Source organism: Betta splendens, chromosome 4, assembly GCF_900634795.4.
Source record: "Betta splendens chromosome 4, fBetSpl5.4, whole genome shotgun sequence".
In the NCBI taxonomy this organism is placed as follows: Eukaryota; Metazoa; Chordata; class Actinopteri; order Anabantiformes; family Osphronemidae; genus Betta; species Betta splendens.
The window spans coordinates 11,984,621-12,003,916 of record NC_040884.2 but is presented as its reverse complement, the minus strand read 5'-3'; the positions used below and the strand labels follow the sequence as shown (position 1 = coordinate 12,003,916).

General features: G+C 46.0%; 2 protein-coding genes across 8 annotated transcripts in view; both read right to left on the bottom strand.

Annotated features, from left to right (window-relative positions):
• The window catches only part of ntng1a (netrin g1a), a 71,227-nt gene extending 66,595 nt beyond the window's left edge, over window positions 1-4,632 (bottom strand). For all 7 annotated transcript variants that reach the window (XM_055508159.1, XM_055508160.1, XM_029146371.3 and 4 more), the window contains exon 1: window positions 3,833-4,632. The gene's annotated coding sequence lies outside the window, so the exon portion shown is untranslated. The remainder of the gene's footprint in view (window positions 1-3,832) is intronic.
• Window positions 4,633-13,168: 8,536 nt separating this feature from the next.
• Window positions 13,169-14,519, bottom strand: prmt6 (protein arginine methyltransferase 6). Its single transcript, XM_029148950.3, has one exon. It carries the CDS (start codon window positions 14,461-14,463, stop codon window positions 13,411-13,413), a length of 1,053 nt encoding a protein of 350 aa, XP_029004783.1. The 5' UTR covers window positions 14,464-14,519; the 3' UTR covers window positions 13,169-13,410.
• Between the last annotated feature and the right edge of the window lie 4,777 nt (window positions 14,520-19,296).

The following is a 19,296-nucleotide window of genomic DNA, read 5'->3' as shown; positions in this document are numbered from 1 at the left end:
AACGCACCCCAACGCAGCCTGATCCAGCTCCTCCTCTGTGCTGAGCCTCACTGAGCTGCCTCACACTCACAGCCTGAACCTGTGCAACTGCTTCACTGCTGCTATTCCCACGATGTCACAGCTGCTTTAGACACAAGCACATACAGTACTGTATGTTCAGTAAAGATAAACCCGACTCATACGTTCACTTCCACATTACTTTGTTTTCTTTATCATATTTCGATAATGCCTGCAGCTGTCATTCCCATGTCTTTCTTATTTATTCATTTACTGCTGAATATGTTGTGTACAATATATAACTGTGCATATTCTTACTTAATAATACAAATAAATAAGTGATAAAGGCCCATTGGAGTGTGCATTGCCATGAAAACCACCAATGAGACAAGCACATATTCAAACCCATCACTTTAATCTGACTACAGGGTGAGAAGTGCAGAGTCATCTGGGCTCAGAATGTAGCACCTGCAGAACCATTCGAATCTCCACACACCGCAGTGAAAGACGAGGAAACAACATGAAATCAGTCAAAAAACACAAGATTTGCATTTGCAAGTCGGCGGATGGAGGAAGGCGACAGAGGTTAAAGAGGAAGAGAGAAAGGAATGAAGCCCCATGTAAAATGCAAGACGTAGATGTCAGCAGGTGAGCCGGCAGCCAATTATCCAGAGGAACTCTTGGCTCCGAGCCCCCTGTTCCCATTAAAAGACATGATATTAGCGTGTTAAGGAGGAGACTGAAGCGATGGCCGGGAAGTGTTTGCACGAGTGTGGGAGTGCGCGCATCGTGTGCAACCTCAGGAGGAAGCGAGGTCTGACTCGCGGGTAATGAGACAACAAGGACTGGCGAGGCTTCGGTAACAAGCAATAGAGATCACAAAAGTGGGGTCATTATCACTCCACCGTCCCGGACGCGGCGGCCCCTTCCTCTCATTACTCCCCGCTTATAACCCTCCGAGGAGCCGAGGTGAGGGAGCGAAAAGGAGAGCAGATGGAAGGAGTGTGGATGTGCATTTTAAGTGAGAAAAGGGTTTATTTTAGAGCGGGTCGCTTCCTCCAGCCATCGATCAAGGCTTAAGGACATCAGAGGAAACACGCTCGCAGGAAGTCTGAATGTCTTCCATTAGCTGGAATATATAGTCGGAGTTACAGTAACACTAGCGGTGATGGTGAGAGGTCACCGGGTGTGTTCACGCTCTTTTATTTTTTATTTTATTTCCTAAGAGGAGCGCTTCTAATTCCACGCGCCTGATCAGTGTCAACCTGGCGCCCTGTATCATGGCCATGAGCTCCCACACAGGATGAAGAACCCAAAATCAAACGTTACTTCCTGGACATCGGAGGCAGCGCTAACCTCTGTTAGCTCGGACAGCGGCGTTAGCTGCCGGTTCCAATAGCCTGCGGGCGTTTCACCGCGAACCTGCGGGAATGAACCTCGTTTATGAGGTCACGCAGCTGCCACCGCGTGTTTGAGGCGGTTACGTGAAAACCACAAAGGCCGCGTGACTGACAGGCGCTGGGAGCAGGAGACGGCTGAGAGCGGCGCTGTGGGAAGCGAATAGGATGTTGTACGATGGGGTGTATTTAGTCTATAACTAAAACAGTAATACGTACATGTAGTGTCAGGTTGAAGGGCTGCCGCCTCGAGGGGGGTTTTAGTCAGAACACATGTAGACCTGAATGTACTTGTGTTGTTGGGTTACAAATAAGCTGAGAAGCAAAATGTTGAACACACAGTTACATGTATGTGGAGTCAATATTGTAATTGTTTCATAATTAACAACTTCATGATTAATTGTTTCATAATCCCTCAGATCTACTCGATCTGCAACGGCCGACCCATCGCCGGAGTCGCTCCTTATTACTGGAGGGAGCCCCTCATCAAACACCTTGCGTCTCGTTCCGTCCTCCTGCTTTTCTGGCTTTGACTCTAATTGTCCCGTCCAGCGGTTTGTGTAGGTTCAGCATTTTCCCCCGCTGGTGCTAACGACACAGGACGCACAGGAAACAAATCTCCAGGTAATAGGCTCGTCTACGGGGGGCAGTCCACACGCCTGCCTTACGAATTTCAGCGAATTAAAAGCGACTCCGCTGTAGTTCCTAAGCCTGAGTTCAACCCAGAGCGAGGTGGAATAATGCCATGTTAACACTGATACCTGAGCTATTTTTCCCCATTTCGTTTTCAATTTCACACATTTTATGCACTTTCAAGGGCAATTTCTGACCCCGCGTCCGTCCTATCTGCAACCACTTTCATCTTTCCTGGCTCCACCTGTTTCATATTCCTCACCAGCGCTTTGCTAAAAGAGAAACAAGAGCACGGGAGAGGGAAGGGCAGGAAGACGGGAGGGCAGCCAGTCAGAAACAGATGAAAGATGGATAAAGATAGAAGCTGGCCCGGCTTCACAAAAACAAAGCCTCCTGCCTGCTCTCCGCTCTCCGCATTCCTGCCTTTCCACAATCCCTGATCTCGCCTGTTAAGAACCTGCCGATAGGGCCGCTGTCCTCATGAATAAACATACGGCGAGTGAAGCGCGGCGCCGCAGACACGGCGTGGAGCGGCCGGCGTGCCTCTAATGCCTCCCTGGGGCTCGCCTCCCGGTCGCCGTCGCCTCTTCAAATGCCGCCGCCTTCAGTCGGCGGCTTTATGATCTTTTAATAATGGCGACAGGTAGAAAGCGGCTGGAGGGGATGGTTCGGAAGGAACCCGCTCCGAGGTCGGACCTAGAGTAGGTTTCTTTAGCATAAATACTGTGAACAAAAACGCGTTCCATTATTCTTTAGCACTAGTTACTTTTCTACTTAAACTGAGGCAAATGGCCGCTGAAAGGAGTCAGTGCTGACCGTCACAGCGCCTCCACTGAGCCCCCAGCAGGCCGTGTCTCCAGTCCGGCGTCCGCTGGAGCCAGACAGGCCCGGCCTCCGAAGAGCGGCGCGTCCGCCCACACACACACACACACACACGAGCGGAGCCGGGCGCCCCGGGGCGTCGGCCGCCCAATGAGACGGCGAGACGAGCTCACGCCTCCACCCGGCCTCGCCGCCGAGCCCGCTCCTCCCCGCGACACAGCAGCAGCCCATGCATTATTAAAGACACTTTTCCTAAAAGGCTGCTAGCACATTATTCTGCAACCACAGTGACATGTCTGGATGCTCAAAACGTCCACTGTAGCTGCTGCAGCGGCTTTCACCACACACACAGTGACTCATTATCACCTGCCATTATTTGGCTGGGTAAAACATGACACAGGCTGAGCAGATCAAAAGCGACTCCACTGGGTCTGATACGATCAGTAACACGTCTATTAATCAGCCATTCAGCTCGTGCCCTCGCCCCGTCGAGTTTAATCATCATGATCAGGAGCAACAACTGTTTTTTTTTTTTTTATCCACCGGAAAATCATAGTAAAACCAAAGATCATCCCCACTAGAGTGGAGAATGAAGTGCAGTGTGAGCCAATGCTGAGCGCGTGCCGTAACGGACCTACTGGAACTAGAACCGGCTGCTCCGTCATGACGTATTGAAGGTAGGCCCGTTGGCTGCCGCATGACACAAATGTAATTACGAGTGATAGATAGACAGCGATCAGGTAATAATTTCCACAAGGGGGCGCCGCTAAACATGACGCGAGGAACCGCTTAAGTTTTCATTTCAAATCATCTCCAAATAGGAAGTTATTGCGTGGCCAAAGTTTTAAACGCTGTTCCTTTCTTCTCATTACCGGAGACAAACACGGGGCTCGTGCGGTAATAAATAACCCCGTCCACGACCGGCGGGTCCAATTCACGCTACAACACACAAAGTAAACTTAGAAGCCAAAAGGGAAACTTACATTTCTTCACGGCCCCTCTCGGAACGGGAGCCCCCTGTCGTCCCCGCTCTTTGGCGTCGCTCAACAAGTTTAAAGCAGCAGAATGAACATGAATGAAGAACGGGGCTCTTTAAGACGCGCTCCTTAACGGGAATGTGATGAGTACGCACGTCAGTGTCCGAGGAACCGCTGTGCGCACCATCTCTCGCTCGGATTGCGAGGAGGGGGCGATAAAGCGATCAAGGGGTGCTGAGGGGTGGTGGGTGGTGGTGGGGGGGGGGGGGTTCCTGCCACTTCAAAACAAATGAGTGATCGCCGTCCCGAGGGCTCGGTCAGCACCGCGCCGGGTGGAAACGGGAGGATTTCTGAGCAGGGGCTCCGGTGCCAAAGTGTCCATCATCCTCTCCGCAAGTGTCATTCCATCACGGCGTCGGTCTGAAGCTCGGCGATGTCCGCAGAAACAGGGGGGGGGGGGGAGCTCACTGCTGCGAAATAAACTTTGACCCGCTGCCGTGCGCGTGTTTATAATTCCTTCATTCCCACAGAATGCGCATGAGGAGTCTCCGCGCGAGTCCGGTCCCCGCGCCGCGTCCCTTCCCTCCGGAGCGTCTCGGCCACCTGAACGGGGGACGCGAATCGCACCGCCAATTGACCCGGCAGCCAGAAAATATCCGCGCACATCAACGCGGCATCTTCTCCCGGTCGTTCCGCCCGCACGGCGTCTGTAGGACCGACCGCCCAGACGCAGATGACGGGGACGATAACGCGCTCACAGGCTCTATTAAATGAGACGCACAATCAGCTTGTTCCTCTCTCCACCCCCCCCCCCCCCCCCCCCCCCCCCCCCCCCCCCCCCGCACCACGCACACCTATGGTTTCTCTCCACACCCTTCCTCCCCGTCTCCACTTCACCCCTTTCCATCACCCACCCCAACCCTCCACGCGCACACGTACAGCGCTTCTCTTTCGGGACCCATTAGAAACTCTGGCACGAGGAGGATCGCCGGGAGTTGAGCCTCTTTTTCAGGAGTTCCTGCGAGTGCGTTAAAAGTCCCCGAGGAACGTGGAGCATCCGGGTAAAACAGAAAGAGGAACCGCTTTGACTCTTGGTCATCAGACGCCAAAATGAACGTGGGAAAAAATCCGAGGCTATAACGTGGATGCGTGGGTCTCACTCTCCAAATCAGCGCACTGTAAAAGAGCTGCAACACAGCATTTTATTGCCTTATGTGGTTCATTCCATCTTATAAATGCGTAAAACGAGTACTGGAATTATTTGTACAAACTCTGAATGTGACATTCTAGAAATGAAGTTTGCAGCTTGGTTTTCCCAAATTACTTTCTACGTAAAATCTGACCCTAAAGCTCTCTTCAGTAAGTAAGTGCTCATCAATAAACAGAAAACGTTTTTTTTTCACATTAGCTTTAATTGTTAATAGTAAATGAACGCGTTTTCATTAGGGATGGACATTAAAAACACCCCTGGCTCGTAACTAAAGGGAGAAGAGCGCGTGATGGATTCAGGCCGTGGCGCACACGTTAAAGTCGCAGGTGGGCGACTCCTCGCAGACGGTCTTCAGCCTGCGCGTGCAGCCACTCTTGGCCACTGACTGCACGGTAGGCCCCGTTCACACCCACAGCAAGACAAACGAAAAGAGGATCTGACACAAAACGCGCGGCTCTTCGCTCTGAGTGACGGAATTGAGATGGAACAGTTGCTATTGGCTGTTTGAATCCACAGTCCGTACACGTGCATTTCATGATCTGATACATGCAAACGGGAGTTACGCAAAAAACACCAAAATATGATTGCAGCAAGAAAGTGTGATGAGTTCTTTGCATTCGTTTGCAGCTATCGGTGATCACGCCAGACGTGTCGCTTGTGCTGGTTCGTGCGTTTCCACGCAGACAAGGTGAGGTGGGTGGTAAACGAAAGCACCCAGACAACCTGGGGAAAAAAACAGCAGCTGTTCGCAAAATGCCCCGTTTACTTTCTTTTAACCACGACACTTCGGCCACCCACTCGGGCGCGCGTCGCACCTTCAAAAGTTTACGCGCTCCGGCGTCACCTGGAGACTGATGAAATGGATGGAAACGAGCAGCCGAAGCCTCTCACCTTCGTCCTCAGTGCCTCATGCCGTCGGCAGACGGCCGTGCAGCCTGTTGCAGCCGAACACATCCGATTTGAAGCGGGACATCTCTGCGAGGCGCAGCGGGGACGGGAGACCACCGGCCGTGGCAGCGACGCGCGCGTCTCCCCCGCTCCCGGGAAGCGACGCGAGCTCCCGGCGCCCGCTTCAGCACCGGCGGAGGCGACGGGGGGGGGGGAATCCTCCCAGAGCTCACGCGACGGTCTCACGGGGAGAAAGTTAGCAAGGACGAAGTGGCTGGTAAAAAAGACGAATCCACGCGAGTCGTGGAAAAAAGCCCCCGAGGAAGCGGAGAGCGACCGGACGCGCTGCTCTCACACATAATGAGGCGGCGAAGCTCTGGCAACTGACTTTCACCTCAAGTTTGTTCCTTCGCTCGAGCCCGCGAGCAGCAGCTGGAAGTGTGAACGGAGCCGGACACATATTCACCCGTGTCGTTCATTTAGGAGGAGGATTTAGCACGTTTCAGGCAAATGTTACCATTAACGCACATCTGCTCCAACTTTCACCTGGGATCTGATGCAAATAAGGAAATGCTTAGGAAATGTGTTGTTGATTCATGACATTTTTTTATATATTGTAAAACTAGAATTATACAAAAGTCCTGAAACTGTTGGCTGAAATGCCTCCAGATGATTTAAAGCAGAGCAACACAGGTGCCAAGGCAGTGACTTTGATTTGAAAGCACTGCATAATAAAAACTAATTAAAATCCACCACTAATGACATTATTTGAAATGCAACACCGTCTGATGAGTAGTGAACAAAAGAAAGTTAAAAAAAAAAAAAAAAACAGATAAAGACAAAGAACGCGGACGCTGTGGAGCCTTGTGGAGCTCGTCTCTGTCGGAGCCGATGGGGCCGGAGCGTCTGCATCCAGAGCGGAGCAGCCGTGAAGGAAGGAGCCAACAGGGTGCCTTTGTGTTACGCTGCGGCTCAGACGTTCCTGAAGCCACCTTTCGCGTGGCGCGCGGAGGCGAGGTTAAAGCTCGGCGTCGACAGCTCTTCACGCATCTGCCTCCCCCGCGCCCTCGCCTCCGCGCGCCCAAGGGCGGCTCACCTGACACGCGCTTCTGCCTAATTCACTCCGCCACGAGCGAGACGAGCGCGTTTAAGTCCCCAATTATTGACTCCGTACAATGACGCCGCATTAGCACGTGCTCTGGCAACGAGTTTCTCTGAAGCTCCTCTATTTCGAGGCCTAAAACGCGGATGGAAACGGGCTGAAGTGCTTTAACACCGGCGTGGATCGTGTATATTAATATGTTAATGTAACAGCGTGTCAAGCAAGAGGTCATGAAGAAGAAGAGATGGAGGATGTACCCAGACCTTCCGTGTCTCACATCCATCAGTGGGTTCAATACATAGCTCTTCACTTGCTAAGACCAATAATCCCGTGGCCTTGTGTGTTCTGATCTCCCTCCACCACACTTAGGTGATCTTAAAGGGTTGTTTCTTTCTGATGATGGTCATCAGAAAACAGAACCTGGAGTCTGGGGGAAAAAAATCCAATAGCCAATATTGTTGCCTTCATCTGGAGCGGGGTGTGGGTTGGGATGAAGGTTATATAAGCTAAGCTTTATAAATACAGAACAAGTAGTAATGTGTGTAATATAATGATACAGTCTCTAACTGACAGTGAATTGGGCTATAGATTTGTCATCATTCCACTGTAAAACCATCTAAACCCCTGACTTCCTGGAGCTGTTTTTCAGCCCTGCACCTTGTCTGGCAGGGACAGTTCAGTTAGTTCACAGAGAAGCTTCAACTCAGAGGTTTAGATGCAAAGATCCCGTTTCCACAGAATTTCTTTCTGTCAAATTATATCAAACTCATTTATTCTAAACAGATCATTTTCCATTATGTCTCAGCATATTTGCTGTTACAAACATACATTTGCCATGGTTATGATGATCAAACAAGATTTATACATATTTATTTAACATTTCACTGACTAGTTTTTGTCTCCAGTCTTTTTCGAATATTGTGAGTATTTATTTGTTTGAGACGACAGCAAAAAACAGGATGACTTGTTTTCCATCACAGTTACCTTCATGGTTCAAATGAATCATTACACTTTCTCCTATCTGTATCCTTTCATAAAGCCTCAGACAGTTCATCCAAATGTCTTGCAGGAGGTGACAGTTAGAAACCAGGACAGATGCAGGCTTCACGGCAGCATGGACGCTGGAGGAGGGAATGAGGTCGTTCTCACCACCTTTATGCACCTGCTCTGTTTGGACCTCGTGTCAGAGGTTTATCCTGCTTCTCTCCGCCTGGCTCTAACCCCGTGCTCCAATCTGCTGCTGCCTGCAGACCTCTGCTGCTTATCCAATCCCACACAGTGTTCTAAACACATAACCCAACTCGCCAAATTGAAATATCATATTAAGTTATAAAACAATACCTGAGAAGAATTACATAGACGCATAATCCAAAAAGTGCATGATTGAAAAAGGATTAGCGGGGGGGGGGGGGGGGGGGGGGGGAGGAGGAGGAAGAGGAAGAGGAGGAGGGGGCCACACAGTTTGGTGGATTTGTGCTTCGGTCACAAGCTGAGAGCTGTCTGCCACGAGCTGATTGTGAATCTGGGGTCGTCCTGGTCAGATTTACGTGGCCCTGCGAGTGATTTACTTCCTTAACAGGCGCCACCCAGATCTGTTATTGTTGTGAAATGTGTGTCCGTCCATGAAGTCACAGTTCGGTGCATTCAGCCGGATGCATCTGCGATAGGAAGTAGCTTTCTCAACTGAGATTTGCAGCGCGGGGCTAGAATAAATGACGTTTCTGATATAAATAGGGACAATTTTATTATTGCTGAGAAAAATATCAGGACATATAGTCAAGAGTTATTTTGAGCTTTAGCAAGGGATACTCGGGTAAGTTACTGTGCTAATGATAATGATGACAAGTGGTTTGGCCCGCTGGACCCCAGAGACATGAAGTGTGCCTCTCAGGGAGGCTGCTCCACCAAATTAGCTTAGGTCAATAGCATGTTCCCAGTTTGTCCGCACAGGAAACGCTGACAGAAGTATTGCTTACTGTAACCTACTGTGGGAATTGAATCCTATTGGCTTATTCACGGTGTCATTAGCATAGACGGATGAATGAGCGGCCATGATTAGAAACTGAACGTCTAGTCAGGTTTCAGCACAGATCGAAACGTCAGTGATTGATGACTCGTACTGTTTGACTCAACAAATAATGTGGTCCCTCACAATTGTAGACACATGAAATGTGAGTCCAGACCAAAGGTGTTCATCCATTATATAATAAGTATTGGAGTTGTTGCAGTGGGCATCAAACAAAAGAAATGTTCTAAATGTCCAAACAGCAGGAGCGTAAAGTGGAGCATTTCCTGTAGCTCTGGAGCTCGTCTCCCGTAGAAACCCGATTCTCTACTTGCTCTAAGACCAGTTATTTATCCTCTAATTTGGTTTCACTCATAAGTTACCGGGATGAAAATCAAAAGACTAAAGCTCAACTCAACTCAACTCAACTCCCACCCTCCCTCACCCTCCCTTTTTTTTACATACAGTATGTGTTATATTTTATGACTAAACATTGACAGCTTTGGCACCACCTATAAAGAATAAACTGAATTAACTTGATTATCCCTGTGTTTACCTTCAAATGAACACTTTCTGTTTAAATGTACAAGAAGTCAAATATTAATCAAACCACAATGCCAAAGACTGAACACGAATCCAGGGAACAGCCTCGCCTTTGTGATCGCACCAGATTCTTCATTAATCTGAGACTTGCGTAAGAACAAACAGACGGAAACAATCTTCAAGAAGTTTGACTGAACTTCAGATTCTCTAGAAGATTAGAAAAGTTTTGACAGCAGGATTTGTAAAAATACAGATGATGGTACAGCTGTTAAATTTGGTGAATGTGTGTTTTCCGCGTCATAGCCAATGACTAATGACAGTTTAATGACAACTATGTTGTATGAGTCATAACAAGAACAACAAAAGCCCAGTATCACTGAAGACAGAAGACTGAAATAATTGGCTGAGAGACGTCGCGTCTTGGGCCATGTTTCACCTAAAACAACAATAATAATGAGATTATCATTTCTAAATTTATTTCTAAAGTTTTTACATTGTTACTGTCATTTGGTTACAGTGGCTAACATCCAGATGTGATGTCTGAACCCACTGATGTCTTACATTAACTGTCTGCTGTTGTTGAGGATCAGCACCATGGACAGCGTTCAAAGTTGTATTGTACATGTATTGTTTTATTATTTTACTTGTGAAATTGTCAGAGGCTGAATGCAAAATTTATATACAGTCCAGCCCCCAAAACAAAAAAAAAGGTTAATTCAGACATTAACAGTCGTTTTGCTTTTGCTGCGACTCCAGTTCCCAGCGTTGGACTTCGCTGTCTCTCCCTCTTGTTCAGTTGTTCTCAACAATAAGTCCTGGAATCAGTTAGATTAAGCACATTGTCTATTGATTGGCTCCTAAATTGTGGTGTGATACAAGACAAATAATCCCATTTCAACTTTCAACACTTGTTTCTAATGGCTTCCAAATCATTTCAGTCAGGAATGGATCACAATTAGTTTAGCATTTAGGAGCGGAGAGTGGCTGTGCATGCGTGAGTGTGATTCTGGGCTTAGCAGTCGCTGCCTGTGCTGCATTTGACATTTCCATTCTCTGGACACCTTCCTTTGTTCTGCCTGCAGGGCTTTATTTTTCAGGCACCAGTAGAGGCTGAGAAGCGTTTCAGCTACTGTGGCTGCACATTAGTCCAGCTGAAAAGGAAAAATTTCATTTGACTTCAAAGTGTATGGATGTTTTCGTTTTCTCTGTCACGCGCGCTTCGTGGCAACAGAGAGCTACTGGAAGGGGCCGCCTCGCGTGACCTCCTCACAGAGAGCCGCTGACCCAGGTGAAATCCCTGTCTGACATTAACAATGATCTGACCTTGCACACAACCAGGCTTTTTCATGTCAACCCAAGACATGTTGACTTCTGGGAACAGGTGGGAATATATTGTGCAAACCATATCCCTGAATGATATAATGTAATAAAGATGGCTGTTAATTGATTATAGACAATAATAATGGTCTTAATTTAAATTCTTGCTTCGCAACCTGCAGTGACTGTGGAATCGCTGTACTCATTTTATTTTGATAACGACTGATATATTTTCAACATGTAGATTGCTGTGAGAATAGTTTTGCATACACACTTGGTTCATTTTATTGTGTTGATGACACTTAATCATCTAAAGTTTAGGATGTATCTCTACCTTTTTTAAACACAGATGTCACTATTTCACATAAACTTAGCATCGGATATAACAGAATTGTTATATATAGGTTTGACATTTCTCCTTGTAGAACACGAGTGTCTGATGGTCTACATTAGCAGGAAGCCAGAACCATTCAGACATCTAATGCCAGCTGGTCTTTAGCTGCCTTTTCTTTACAGCACATCATTTGATTGACAAAGTTCATCAACAGGCTTTATTTTATTAAACACACACACACAGCATTGTGTGTTTGAATGTGCATCACCTTCACAGTGTCACAATGTTGCTAGGACTATTGCGTTATGCATGTGCTATTAAAAAATATGCACTACCAAAAGAAAAAAACACCTTTTAACTATTGTTCTGTTCTATGATGTTCCAATGCACATTATTACTATAATGTCCTGTTATTATTTTCAATTAAATGAAAGACAAGTCAGACAGTTGACGTTTTTCAGGTCCAGCTGACAATGGCCTTGATTTGCAGACGCTAGAGCTGGCGATGAGTTTGAAATGTGTTCATTAGGCAGTGTTTCACAAAACAAAGGAGGAAGAAGATATTTGTAATTATGTTATGAGTGAATGATCAGCCATCATGTACAAGAATCTCACTGAGAAATAACAGGAGAATAAGGAAAAGGTGCATTAGATAATACTTTACAGAGACTTTGACTAATCAAACCGGCCAATAAATATGTTGCATAGATGTTTAATCAGAGAACTGGCCCTTTTTGACCATGTCTAGTGAATATAGTGATTGTAACCAAGTTGTTTTTGATATTAGTTCTTTATCCGAATATAGACAAGTTTGCATTTGTCTCATTTGGACACTGTCAAATTACTGACAATGGCTAATATGCAGTGGAGGAAATTAGAAAATTCATCATGATTAAGGATCATTCTTCTACACATTTCACAATCAAATAACTACTTTATTACAATAATAACTAGTTATTCTGCCATAGTATCATAAATTATAAAACAGCAAACCTTTACTGACCCCCACTATAAAACCCAACTATGTATAAATATTTATTTATTTAAATGTTTTATTTTCATTCCTTATAGAGAATAGCTTTTGCTATTTTTTGATCACTGTTTGTGACAATACTTTTGTAACTGCACTGGTGAGCAAAGCATCCCTTTCACTACAGTCTAATTAGTCTTTGTTAAATGAGCCCTGGTGTCAGACCCTCTCTTTTACACTCAGATACTATCTGTGTAACAAAACAAACACACTCTAAATGTAGAACCAAATTTAATTGGTGATGAATAACCAGATTTTTTAAAACTACTGCCTAAGAAAATAGCATAGTTTAAACATAGCATCAGGCAAATAAAATTCATTTACTGATGCCTGTTATAACAATGAAAACTGGAATAGGTCTTCAACTCTCTCTAAGAAAAGGTTTTGCCTGCGATGGCTGGAAAAAGTGTTGTGCAAACAGTGTCACCCTCGCTACTTTGCAGAGCAAAATTTAACTTTTAATTAAGTGTGTGGTTTCTGTCAACAGATGACTGTGTGCTAGTTTTAAACCAAAATAATGAGCCAGTTTGGTTCATTACGAGCCGTGCAGCAGCCAGTCACACACCTCCTGCCTGACTTCAGCTGCTCCAAGTCAATACTGTATATTGGTGTAGTCCTCATCTGAATGCAGCGCTCTGATCAGAATCCGCACAGCATTCCTGACTGCATATATTAGAATATCAAATGTCTAGCACAGCACTGAAACTCCTGAACAGCTTGTAAAAGCTCCAATGAAACCGGCCTCGGTCTGCATCCAGGAGCAAATGCACTCGCACATAAAACTACTCCATTAGTGTGACTTTCAGGAAACCTTTCGTTTGCTGTGATGGATAAACTGTGTTTCTACAGTGCTCCGCCCTGACAAGGACCTAATAATGCATAAAAGGATATTGAAGACAAGCATTCTGCTTCCTTTCACTGTGGGTGTCAAATCATTTATTGTGAAAAACAAATATAAACATCACAGAAGCAAAAAAAAAGCTGTACTGACGTCAGGTCAAACTGTCTAAAATGCAGTAAAGTGTGTGTGTGTGTGTGTGTGTGTGTGTGTGTGTGTGTGTGTGTGTTTACTAACTGCAGAACCAAAGTGACCTATTATGTTAAAAACGGTTTAAACTACAATGTCTCCACTAGTGAACGTCAGTGAGGTGACACTCATGGCTGAGCCTCAGCGCTCCAGTCCGGGATGGAAAAGGTCTTGGACTGTTTTTTCTCCTCTCCTATCGTGTAGTCCACGTGGATGCAGACATGTCTGGCGCTCTCATCGGAGGGATACATCCGAACCGTGCCGGTGACCGGCGTGTCCTGCACCACGTCCACCGACACGTCCAGGTACAGCACCGCCTGCTTCCAGTGAGTCTCCGGCTTGAACGGGGACGTGGAGAGCACGAGCGAGTGCGGTTTGTCCGGGCAGGGGAAAGTCACCGTGAAGTACACACAGAACGCGTTCACCGCCGCCGAGCCGAACGACTCGCACCTGAAGTGGCCCTGGACGGAGCGCAGGTCGTCCACGGTCACCGAGTGCAAGTCGAGCTCGGCGAACCGGGCCGGGTGCGAGAGCACGTCCTCCACCGTCACCGAGTTCACCGTGATGTCGGAGTTCATGACGCACCTCCGGGCAAAGTCATACATGCAGGACATGTCGACGCCGTACTGGTCCTTGACCGTGTACCAGAAGTGCAAGCGGTCCTCCGCCACGGGGTCGATGATGGGCGCGATGTAGAGCTCGGCCTTGCTCGGCAGGATCAAGCCGCCCGCCTTCAGCCACTTGTCGCGCGCGTACAGCACCGAGTTGAGCATGGACTCGTGCAGGAGGGCATAACCCATCCACTCGCTCACTATCACGTCCACGTGCTCCGGCAGCTCCACGGTCTCCACCGTGCCCCGGATCACTTCTATTCTGTCCTCCATGTTGTTGTGTCGGACTATTTGCGCAGCCTGCTCGGCGATAGAGCACGCTTCGACCGCGTACACCTTCTTAGCCCCGGCCTGCACGCAGAAGACGCTCAAAACGCCGGTTCCTGCCCCGACGTCCAACACCACCTTCCCCCGAATGGACTCGCTGTTCCTCATTATCGCCGTGCGGTACGTGCCGGTCCGGACGTGGTCCGCTAACATTTCTTCGTGGATAGTCACATCAGAGTAGCTGTCAAAGTAAAGCCGGTCCTGGCGGGTTTTGTCTAATTTTCTTTTCTTCACAACGGACATTTTCTCTGCCGCGGCGCTGAAAGCTGTTTTGTTGCCCTACTTCCGCATCGGATAATGTGGGAATTGTAGTTTTTGTGGAGCGTAGTACGTGCGATTTGCGTTTCAAAAGACTACATTTCCCACAACAAAAGAGTTAGGACTCTTTGCTGCATTCGCTGTTTCGGGTGAGATGGTAAATATGAAGTTTTTGTTATTTTTGAACTTTAATTCAACCCAGAAAGTGTTTTTGAACGGAAACGACACAAGCTTCTCTCGAAACACAATAAGACGATGTACAAGAGGCATCGAAACAAACGTATCACTCACCTTTTATATAGAAGATAGGATAAGATAAAATCAGATAGTGATAAGATAAGATAAGATAAGATAAGATAAGATAAGATAAGATAAGATAAGAATTGCTTCACATAACAGCAAAGAACAGAGTAGAGAATACAGCGACCAAAAAAATGACAATAAAATGACAGTTTGTGTTGGCACAGTACAGCACAGCGGTAGAGTGAGTAGGAGGTCATTGGAAAGATTATTGCACAGTGTAAATGTAAATGTAAATCTTGTACCAGTTTGTACAAATGTTGCACAGAAAATTGTTGCACATTGTGTATATATAGAATATACATATAACAATGCACAGAGTTCGCACAAGTATTGTACAGAGGAGATTACTACGTAACCACTGATGCAGTGGGTGAGAGAATGTAGTTGGAGGTAGTTCTGTAGTTCTAGTAGTTCTGATTGTATAGTCTTATAGCAGCAGGTAGGAAAGATCTGCGATATCTCTCCTTCCAGTGGAGACATGCAAAAAATGGTCAGCATTTATAGGAAGTGTTTGATTGACTATTGAGTTTTGAGAAGCAACGAATAATGCGAAAAATGCCACTGTTTGTTCAAATGGAAAGAATAAGAATAAGAAAGCCTTTAATTTTCCCACAGTGGGGAAATTGCATTTTACAACAGCACAGTACAGGGTTGAAACACAGTATCAGATCAGATGGCACAGTACAACACTGTACAAAATGAGCTAAGTGAACAGTGTAAATAAAAGATGAGTATTTTTTTCCCCCACAATGATGCATATTGTTCATCATCTTGCCAGCCTGTGTCATTTCCAGCCAAAAAAAAGCATGTCAGCTGAATGAAAGTAACTTTAAATCAGCATTTGCCAGGGGTATGAATAATTTCAGGCTCAACTCTACTGTATAGTGCTGTGGAAGCTTCTCCTGAAGTCACACTTGTACAACAGCTTTACAAGTTGCAACAGTGTAGAAATATTTGTTTCCAACCAGTCAGAGAATTGTAGTGTTTTCTTTGCTTCTTATTCATTTTATTATAACCATAACTATCTTAAAGGTTGCATAAAGTGCAGCAGAATAGAGGAGCATGCTTGCCATAGTTAAAGCTACATAGTTTTACTTATCAACTGTATGTGAATGTTTTTTGTTTGTTTTTTTTTTCATTTACACCTTAGAGCCAGGGTTGAAGCTACAGAAACAGCTGCCCAGTTACATCAGCACAATACAGGAGCTACTGCTTCATGAGAGGCCACATACAAAGAAAAGATATAAGCCAGGCCACAGAATAAATTGCAACCAAAGCTGTGCTGGTGAGTTGATCAAGAAATGCAAACATAGCCTAAAGCTACAGGCAACTTGTGCTGGTCACAGATACTGTTCCACCAAGGATGCACTGTATCATCTGGACTAAAAACCTGACCAGCATGAAATTTGCTCGTCTGATTGTTAATGCATACAGGTGATCTTTGCCGATTTTTAATGGTTGGGCTGAGCTGCTGTTTTTTAATCTGTTTTTATCAAATTCGGTTGTTGAGGATTTTAGCACATAAGCCATTTGGATTTGATTCGACTCTAATGTCACGTCCCCAGTTTTATATTTGAGTGAATCTGTGAAAAAGAGCAATATCCTGGATGCTGCATTTTCCATTCTATAATTATTCCATGAGCCAATCACCTGCAGCATGTGCTAAAAAACAAGCCACCCTCACCAAAACGGCCATTACCAGTTGTGAGCTTTCCTCCAAACCGGTGGCAGGCAGAACATAGCAGCTCATGGCTCAGTTCTCCTCTCTTTGTAGGCAGTCCCATGGGACCCTCTTCACTTTGTTTCACAGATCTTTGGCAAAGCATACTGGACAAATGAGCAGGAGCTGTATCCGATCGCAGAAAGATGAAAACAAGGACAGAAGTAAGCAGCGGTTTGGAGTGGGGGGATGCAGCAAGACGTTGGGCAGTTTGTTATTTTTCACATGCCGTTTAGAACAAGAAGACAGCAGCATGTGATGGAGGGAATGTGAAACAGCCCCTCTGCAAAGTAAGAGGAGAAGGTTTCAGAGAATTGAGATTCACACTCCTGGGAAAATGTGAGCATTTAATGATCCCTTCTTTTCAAATGTAAGAAAAATTAAACCAAGGGAATTAAATTGCATTGAAAGCTATGTTTTATGTACTCAGTGTTCCTATTTTTTGGTTTGGATTTGCGGTCTTTAAACCAGAATAACGATAGCATCAAACACTATCTAAACGTGCAGCGTCACCCTAAAGTGAGCTGATTATCAAAGCTGGCCACCCACACACAATTGGTCAAAAGCGAAATTGGACTAAGTGCAAAGGAGGAACACAAGTATACAACAGGACAGATTACTGGGCTGTGAAACACAGACAGTGGAATTCAGGCTGTGATTGTAAGCACTTGGCAGGAGGGTTAGCAGCATTGTAGAACAGACAGACAAGCAGCTGTTGGCCACGTTGTCCTCTCCTCCTCTCAAGCTTCAGGAGGAGCTGCTGCCAGACCCACACACGGCCAACTCCCAGCTCCCACCGTGATGCCTGAAAGAAAACCCTCCGCGTGTCAGCTCAGAAATCTGCATTTCACCAAGCTGTTTGAAGAGGGGCAGGTCAAGCAGTGGTTAGAGGTAAACTATCATGCAGTTAAACACAAATATAGATATCAACAGCTGCAGTATGCTTGAAATTCTACTGTATGCTCGAGCTATGCTGGTTACTCAAAGGATGAATTGGTCTATTCACATCTATAGGGACAGTTATAGCCTGTATGTGGTTTCCAAGATGCCCTCATATGGTTAATGGATGTGTGGTAATAATAATATCAGTCAAAAAGATTTTCAGAATGGCATTAAGACGCGCTGAGACAGCAGTGAAGGTGAGCTGCATGGTTAAAAACAAGGAGACGTCTGGACAAACGTGAGGTGAGGTGGAAGCAGTCACACTGGAAAATGCGGAATGCTGTGTAAAATACGATAAGCAGCTCTTTTCCTCATTCCCTGGTTTAAGCTCTAAATGTGGTGTGAAGACTGAAGCACAGAGATGACGGCGTGTGTCTGTGCAGAGTGGGAGGATAGAATGAAACAAAAAAAGCCAAATAAACAAAATGTGAGAAAACGAATATTTTTTTGAGATGCAAGAGAAATGAGTGTATAGGCTGGTACAGTAGTGTATGTGTAGTGAGCTGTACAGTCCACAGTGGCCTGACGTCGAAACACTATAGAATATATAAGCAGGGGCAGAAGCAGTTGTGGTGTCGTGATCACCCGTTTCAGAGGAAAGCAGTCTGCTGAGCAACAAGCACTGGGCGCAATGGCTTCATATTGATCGTTGGCGCCGATCAATACCAGGCTACTTTGATATCTTCCTCCCGGAGAGAGAGCACATCTGTGAATGCGGGTGTGTCATAACACACTTTCCATCTCTTATTCACCTTCTTATTCACCTGTTTCTCGCCGCAAACCCAATTCATCTGAGCCAAAAGGCAGTTTCACGCATGGATCCGTCCGGGTGCCTTCTCCAACTGCGGGTTATCTGCTTTCATGCTTTGACATCTCCCTTCACAGACACAGTGTGTGCCAGCACTTATCAGTGCAAAACTTATAACAATGGCCGGAGCAAAATTTCTTGCCTTGGGCATTTTCATTCCCCTTGTTTGTACGGTCGACACACACACACACACACACACACACACACACACACACCCTGCTGCCCTGTTTCTGTTACATTACACCGCAATTAGGTTAATGACTAAGTACAACCTGCGTCTGACAGCTGTCATGATGTGTCAGTGGGTCATTATGCTCCATAACAGTTTGTAAAATAGAAATACTGTCTGTTTCTTATTGGACGTTATTGGATAAGTACAAAGATGAAGGGACGCAATGATTACACCACATGACCCCCCCGGCCTGAGGTTGTTCTTCTACCGGAATATAATGTTGCAATATTTGTAAAATATGACATACAGCTTCTTCTATGAAATCTCCTACAGTGTATTCAATGACCCATTAAGTTTGAGAGGGTCTGTAAGACGTGTGTTTTGAGAAATCGTTGACATTTGAGGAAATAAACAAGCAGGCGACTGAGGGTTAGTTACTTTATGCTAAGCAGTAAGACAAAAGCTGTGTTTTATGATTCGCCATGCGCTGCACGACCCCAAGCATTATGGGATGTCAAAATAAGATATATGACTAGAATAGCTATCTGTGAATCTAAAGTGGTCAACAGAGTGAGTGAGTGAGTGAGTGAGTGAGTGAGTGAGTGAGTGAGTCAGTCAGTCAGTCAGTCAGTCAGTCAGTCAGTCAGTCAGTCAGTCAGTCAGTCAGTCAGTCAGTCAGTCAGTCAGTCAGTCAGTGAGCGAGTGACTATGCATCTGTGTATCTGTGATACTCACTTCTGGGCTTTTTGACACAGACGTTTCTGTACGTTGAGTCTACAGTGATTTTGAATGTGCCAAAACCTCTAGCCAATACACTGAAGGCAGCCAACTAAATGCTACATGTTGTGAATGCAGAAGTGCATGCTTGTTTTA

Coding starts and splice junctions, on each gene's coding strand:
- prmt6 (XM_029148950.3), bottom strand. CDS start 14,463: ATGTCCGTTGTGAAGAAAAGAAAATTAGACAAAACCCGCCAGGACCGG.